General features: G+C 36.3%; 1 protein-coding gene across 4 annotated transcripts in view; it reads right to left on the bottom strand.

Annotated features, from left to right (window-relative positions):
- The window catches only part of fat3b (FAT atypical cadherin 3b), an 86557-nt gene that overhangs the window by 5666 nt on the left and 73181 nt on the right, over window positions 1-7710 (bottom strand). For 2 of the 4 annotated variants that reach the window (XM_015037542.1, XM_015037543.1), the window contains 4 exons: window positions 5086-5178; window positions 4208-4267; window positions 3884-3922; window positions 929-994 (listed from right to left, as the gene is read on the bottom strand). In XM_015037542.1, coding sequence (XP_014893028.1) covers window positions 929-994; window positions 3884-3922; window positions 4208-4267; window positions 5086-5178 — 258 coding nt within the window. Of the gene's footprint in view, window positions 1-689; window positions 721-928; window positions 995-3883; window positions 3923-4207; window positions 4268-5085; window positions 5179-7710 lie in introns of all 4 variants that reach the window. The other 2 variants (XM_015037545.1, XM_015037544.1) reach the window with 2 other exon arrangements.

Genomic DNA, 7710 nt, shown 5'->3' with positions numbered 1-7710 from the left:
ATAAAAATAATAATAATTATGTGATCACTATCGGTGATGGGTATCGGTGATCGGCCCTTATGGGTGATCGGTATCGGTATCGGGAGGAAAAAACCTGATCGGCACATCTCTAGTAAATACTATTTAGCACTTCTTGCGCACTGCACCTTACCCCCTTAGAAGAGGGCCAAGACTTTCACTGAGATTGTAAATTACAAATAGGATTTGTATGTAATAGGTTTTTAATTTCCTGTGTCTTGATAAGTTAAATCTGCTTTTTACTACAATTTTCAAATAGGAGTAAATATGTTTGTAAGGCACAACACATGCCAGTGATTATTATTGCATTAATAAAATGTACGTCTCTTTTAAGCTCTTCAATACTTTCTCTGCGGTATAAATAATTTTCTTAACAAGTATAAACCATTTGAAAATTTACAAGCCAGTTATGAGGCTTGCTGAGAAATTTCCAGTGTGTTTATATTTATTATTGCACAAATTATGAATGCAGCAAAATGCTACATTTTGATATGTGTTCCTCATTGAAATGAATTATTCTGAGAAAACATAGTAAATCACAACTTCCTACAAACTACAGCATGCAGGCTGCATAATTCATGGTTTGGCTAATGAGCTGTGAGTGAAAAGGTATCATATTGATGAAGTGAGAGGAGCCAGAGGGGTCAGTCTCTGTGTGGGATAAAGCGTACACTTCATTAGTGTCCTGGAGAATGCCAGCTCCTGGGGTGCAATGCAAGACACACACGGACAAGAGATATTTATTAGACTTCCATGCCAACAAACCACAAAAAAAAAAAAAAAAAAAAAAGGGATTTTTTTTTTAAGCATGCCATTGCTGCTGAAATATCTGGGTCTCTGGTTGCAATATTTAAAAAAAAAAAAAGATAAAATAAAAAGAGGGAATAAATAAATAAATACATGCTCTTACAATCCACAGTGTACTCTTTGACGAACTCTACACAAATCTTATCCTTGTTCTGCAGGTGGTGCCTCGCTATCGGTGAAATGGAAACAAAACAAATATCTCATCGGACAGAAAAACTTGGACGATACAGTCCAAAAGCAAACTCCGAATGCAGAAAAAAAGACTTGGGGAAGAATATTGAAGCAATGCATGATAACAGGAGGGTATTACTAATAAATGTACAGCAAATGAACATAAACACAAACAAATAAAATCAACAGCACATGACCTATAATATGTGCACATATTATCTTTAATGCAATAATAGAAGTGGACAGTGATGCAGAGAGCTATGTTGGTACAATAAATGGACAAAGATCCCTTTTCAGTCTTAAATGTTTACATAATCATAATTTTAGCAATAATAGTAAGTTTTTTAGTGCATGGAGTAAAAAAAACAACTGACATTTTTAATGTCTTAACATTTATACCAACCCCTATTAAGTATTTCATTTCATTAATATTTGCACATATGTATAATGAAGTTAATCTAAAATGGGCGACTCCATGAGCTGCGGCAGTAAGACAAGATGACTCTGAATGTGGCTCGTTTGTGTTGCCCTTCAGAACATTTACGGGGCTTTTCCTAACTCTGGCCAAAAAAATTACAGAGCAGGGAAGAACCTGCTCTGTGTTTCGCACAAAATCTGCAGAGACTGGATGACACTAGTAAAAATAGGATTTTAATTTAACCATAAAGACTGCTGGCCCGTTTTCGAGGATAAATCTTTACTAATTTAGGCTCTGATTAGCATACTTTTAGTTGTATTATTCAATCGTTTCTAGCATGTTTTCATCTGATTCAATGCTCGTTAATTAAAGCTAATTATCTGTTCAATATCCCTGTTTTCCGTCTGTCTCGCCTCTTTCAAATACAGCTTGGCTGCTTAGCCCTTTCTGGAATAATTAGCCTCTGTAACCATCTAATTTAGATGTAGAATTAGTTCTGCCTTTCTATTTTATTCCACATAAGCTGAATACTCATTTTTGTTGATTAAGCTTTTTCATAAAAAAAACAAACAAACAAAAAAAAAAAACTCCTCTTTGGTTCTTTACTGATCAAGAGCTTTGAGTTCCACAAGGGGATGAATCTTGCTTTACGTGTGTAATTAAGTATGTGCACTTATGCATCATTAAAAACAATTCAGCCATGTATTTTACATGTGTGGTATTTTATGTGTAGGCTTTATTGTACTTCAGTAAGCTGGTGATGTGTGGAGATAAATGCAGCTTTGCACAAAGTCAGACATTAAATGCTTGTTAGGCCTAGGAAATTTAGGGAAACTGAGAACAAACAGATTCTGTAACTATGAGCCAGTTAATATTAACTGTAAGACTGTAGCAGGAAGGGACACACTGATCTTATTCTTATTTACAAAGAATACCCAGTTAGGTGGCTAACTGGGTATTCTTTGTAAAAGCAAAGCGATGCATTCATTCGCCAGGAGAGAAAAGTCAGTGGTCAAACTGCGGCTGGTGCCCTATTTAGTGTGAAAGCGAAAGTATTAGAAGCTGCCTCTTTCTCTGCTGTTTTGTGCAGATGCGAAACTTGGCTCAAAGTGCCCTTGAAATCCTCTGAGGCTGTCTGAAAGGCTGGGGTGAAAGCTTTGCTTTGCTTAAACAGACAATTAACAGTAAAATGGCTTGTCTCATGGAAAAACGTGACCCCACGCTTTTATTTTGGTCCACATTTTAAACAAAACTGTGTTGATGTTTCAAACAGCTAACAGTATTATTTTCTGTTCCAGATAGAATCCATACAATAATGCTTTAGAAATTGCGCTCCCGATGTGTGGCGGCTTTTCTAACAGACAGTGCAACCCGCCCAGAACTGGAAAAATTGCCAACGGCAGCTTGCGTAAAACAATAAATAGTCCAAGGTGGTTACCCGGCCCCAAATCTGCTTGAACATCTGTGGGATGCACCAGAGCAAAACCCAATCCCACCCACCCACAGTAAAGACGCGCTGCCAACTCCTCCACTTCAGAGAACACAAGAAATGCCAAGAAATCCCATATACTGTACATGCCACGATGAGCTGAGCTGTTTCGGTGAGATGAGAGGGAACTCATGTTAGAAGGTTGGCGCTTTTCATTTTTGTAGTCAGATGGAACAAAAAGCATAGATGGTGCAGTTGTGGCAGGAATTTATCCATATATTATTTAAGATTCAACAGGTAAGGGTCAAACAATTGAACCTAAGATCAAGAGGAAAAACAGTATTTATAATATTTTTTTTATTATGAAACGACAACCATGAGAAAGACTGTTGACTTAAGGAGGGAGAGAAACAAAAAAAAAAAAATCTTTGTTCACAGAGTGTTATACCTAAACATATTAGTGGAAGGTTAAGTGGAAGAAAAACATCTTGTAGAAAAAGATGCAGAGTAAGATTTGGGAGGACTGTGACGGCACGTTTAAAGCTTCAGTATGTAAAGTTTATGAACAATATGATCATAAAAGGAGGGCCAACCAACTACTGAGTGTAGTGCAGCCTTACACTCTTACACCCTTAAAAAATACATTTCCTATTTTTATTAGCATGCTGCTCTTTTTTCTATGGGGGTCCCCAACTGGTTCCTGTTTGTAAAATCTACAAAACAAAATAAACACTATACATCACTCTCTGCAAATACATTATCTCTGATGATATTCTAATTTACAGAAATCCACTGGAACCACCAATCAGAAGACAGCTTGTGGAAATGCTTTAACATTTAAAATATGAACCACAAAATATATCAATATATTGGCTTACAGAGAATCTGATGATCTCTAGAGTATTGGGTGCAATGAACACTTTAATACAACACAATGTAAAGTATACAATAGGTCGGGCTTAGGATAAGAGCTCGGTAAGGGAAGTCGGAGGGATGGGTTTTTAATAAGATGTTTTTCAGCTGCTTTGCGTCTCACTCACCCGGGCTGTTCCACTGCTGTTCTTTGTCCATGTTTGACACTTCAAAGGGAGAGAGAAAGCAAAAGTCAGAGAAAGCCGGAGACAAACAACACAGGAACCAAAGAGGGAAAATTGAAGTAGAGAGAGGCGCGGTGTCAGAAACTGACAAAAATATTGAAAATCTAAGCAGAATGTTTTATTCTTAATAAGAACGGGGATTCAAGGCACAGCCTGGGCTGCTTTCAGCACACTGCATCCTTTTGCTCTGCCGCTGAACAAAGAGTTTGGCAACAGAAGACAGGCACAAAAGAGAAAGAGGAGTTAACAGAATCTGTTCTTTCATACCTTCACTTTCAATATCATCAACAGCATCATTGACTAGACGTATGACTGTGACTATGGATGCTAAAAGGAAAACACAAAGAGAAAAACAGAAGAAAAGAAACAACGTCAATGCATTTTTCATTATGTGTCACTGTAATATGTAAGAATGTAATTGGCTGTGGGCACACATGTTGAAAACACAAAGAGGGGACATGTTATTCTTACAAACACATTTTTATACATGTGAGATATATATATGGTTATATAATAGTATATTAAAAATGATTACATAATAGTATATTATAAGAGTATATTATATATACCATGCTTTAGATGCTGTTCTAAGTTTCTTTTTGATAATATCGGGATTGAGTTGTCATTGTGTTCTTGGAGTAATTTTGAGTAATTGCTTGTTTTTTTGTAGACTGCATTTTACTAACTCGGCTTCTCTCTGTCTGATATTAAAATTTGTTATATGATCTGAAAAACCACAAACAGCAAGAAATATGAAAGAGAACAAATACTTATTCACAGTGTTGCATACAGAGAGTGGTGAAACTTTGTCTATTCCTCTTCATTGTTCAGCTTGTAACAGTGGAGGAAGGCGGATACCAGACGACATTTAATCCCAAGAAAATTCCCAAAACAAACAAAGAAGGACCCTGACTGGCGGATGGAAACTCATCTGGACAAAGTGGCAGTGTGCAAAAGCTGAATGTTTGGAGATTCAAGGATTCCTCAAACTTCAATGAACGGATAAAAACAACACTCCAAGAATGTTTTTAATGAGGGGATGACATTGTAACATGACATAAAGCTCAAAATTGTTGATTTTACATAATATCTTCCCTTTAAAAAACCCAGTGCATTGTAAAGTGGCTTCAGTAATTCATTCCTACCATTGTCATCTATGGACTCAGAGGTGTAGGAACTGAGGGAGCGCTCATCAGAGGTGGAGTCTGAGAGACAGGCCACGTCCTCCTCCACAAGCTCTGCAACATATAAATTACATATGAATCCAAAATAAAATGAAAATCACATAAATCATGTAAATTAAAAAATAAAATGAAATTAAGTTACAAAGTACATTAATGATACCTGTTTTAAATTTCAACTACATTATTAAATTGCATAAAACACTTGAAGTTTTAACCTTACAAGCTTTAGTGAAACAAGTAAATTACATTATTTTAAAATGTACTGTGCCGCGTAACTGAGAAAAGGAACAGAGCTTTTCAAATTTAAGAAACCATCCTTTTACAACACTAAAAACTGTAGAGTGCAGGTGTAATTTTTGACATGCAGCCACACTTACAAGCCACATTCTTTTTAAATCCCACAAATAGCTGAAAGGCTGATTACTTTTAAAAAACTGAAGACCAATTCAGAGGGAGAGAAAGAAAGAAAGCTAAACAGATACACTGAGATGAAACTGGGGTTATTTCACAGGAGATGAATTCATGAAAATGATCATAATCTCACACTGACGGTTACAAATTGACTTAAATTACATGAAGAAAGACAATTCTGGATAGAAAGGGTGCTACGATGAACACTACTGTCTACTTGATTGTCAAAAAGAAAAACCTTTTTTTTTTTTTTTTTTCCCAAACAAAACCTAAAATCCAGTTTCTGTGCAGTTGTACCTGGATTGAAAGAAAACAGCATGAACCGATCATTTATTCACTTCTGAATCAGTTTTGATAAACTATTTCACTTCAGCTGCAGTGTCTTCTGTATCTGTAAGTCATTTGCTGAGCGAACTGCTTCTGAAATGAAGATGTTTTGTTTTGGGTGCTCTTTTCCCCGCCGTCTGCAAAATCGAGAAGTATTATGCTGGATTTTGGTATATTTGTTCATCTGCTTCTCTTCTGAGCAAGACTGAAAATAAACATCCCAAAGGAGAAGTGATTTCTTAGAAAGTTTATCAACTAAAGGATGCGGTGATGCAATGGTATTGAGAGAAACACGTTTTAAAACCCTTGGGTGTTTGGGCTATCTGCAAAGCAGAAACCAAAGCTCTCAACTTCAAGATGTAAACCTGACATTTTATGAGGGCAGAGGAGTCAACTTAAATTTCATGTGGAGAAATCATCCAGATTTCTTTAGTTACCTTTGACTTGCATGTCAACAGAGGTGTATTTCAAATAAATGGATGCTTATAAATCAGCGTGATCCCTGACACTGCTTTTCTTTGCAGTTATTTGGGAGGCTGTATCCTTTCAAAGCACCCGCTTGCTTCTGAGTGATTGTTTGTCAGACACGTGTCAAAAGGCCACAGCAGGTACTTGGGTGTCACAATGAGTTGGCATGTGGCCGTTAAAAGTGTCTGCATCACGCTCTGTTGAACCCGGGCAAAGACAGGTACATAGCTCCTCCAGGTGCTCTAATCTCACAGCAATATAATGCCTGGTTTCACATAATTGTCCCAAATGTGAAAAGGATGGAAAAGGCAAACGAAGTGAAAATCAAGGGCCAAAAAGTGGATTTTCTTTTGCTAAACAAAACACCTTGCAAAAGTATTTATCACTCTTAAACTTTTTTCCAAATGTTATCTTTTAACCATAAATTGAAATGCTTTTCTATATACATATATTTTACAATATATCAATACAAATGAGAAAATGATTTGATAGTACAAGAAAAAGGGAAAACATTTAAACTCAGGCTGGGGTTGGAGTCCAAGAACTTCTTGCTACAAGGAGTTGGTTCTATCAGTTGCATCACTGAGCAGTCCTACTCAAATGATTAAAGACTGTCATTTTGTTATTATCCACTCAGGGATTGGCTTTTCTACTCACAGGCATCAGATGCAGAATGCTGCCGGGGCATCACCTTCAGCTTTCTAGAACCGTGCTACATATTCATAGTCTGGTGTTTATGGAGTTGGTAATGCTCCTCTGGGAATGTGTGCAGTAATGCAGCACCATCACTCATAAGGAATAAAGCAGCCACTGCAGATGGGTCTGTTCTGAGTCAGATTAAGAGGAGAGGATTCTACAAATAATTAACTTTAGCAAAAAGGCAAACTCTCAACGTCATCCTTTTACATTTTGTTTCATTAGTGCTCCAGTGATTAAGTTGTGTTTTGCTAATGTATCCAGCTAAAAGTACAGGTTTTTCTTTATTCCACCCACTAACACACTCCTTGAACATGCCCTCTTTACTTAAACTCTTTAAAGTCCCATTCAAGCTCAAGCGGCATGACCACTGTGTGTTTGGGTTTGGTACTTTTATGTGCTTTAGTCATTGTCTTGTTATATAAATTTGCCATAGGCAGTTAATTTCTCTTTGTTCATCTCTTTTAGGAATTTATTGGCTTATTAGTTTAATTGTTGTGCTTAGTTTCTGTTTTTATTTATTTGGATTAATTTATCTTAGATCTGTGATAGTTTTTGTCCTATCTGGTCTGCCTGCATTTGGGTAAGATCAAAAAGTAATCATTATACCTAATTTATATAATTATTAGTAATGATTACTAATAATAATAATAATAATAATAATAATAATAATAATAATAATAA

The sequence above is a fragment of the Poecilia latipinna genome, unplaced genomic scaffold (assembly GCF_001443285.1).
Source record: "Poecilia latipinna isolate Pla-1442-1.1 unplaced genomic scaffold, P_latipinna-1.0 Scaffold409, whole genome shotgun sequence".
Taxonomy (NCBI): domain Eukaryota; kingdom Metazoa; phylum Chordata; class Actinopteri; order Cyprinodontiformes; family Poeciliidae; genus Poecilia; species Poecilia latipinna.
Note: the sequence above shows the minus strand (reverse complement) of the source record. Positions and strands in the feature narration are given on the sequence as shown.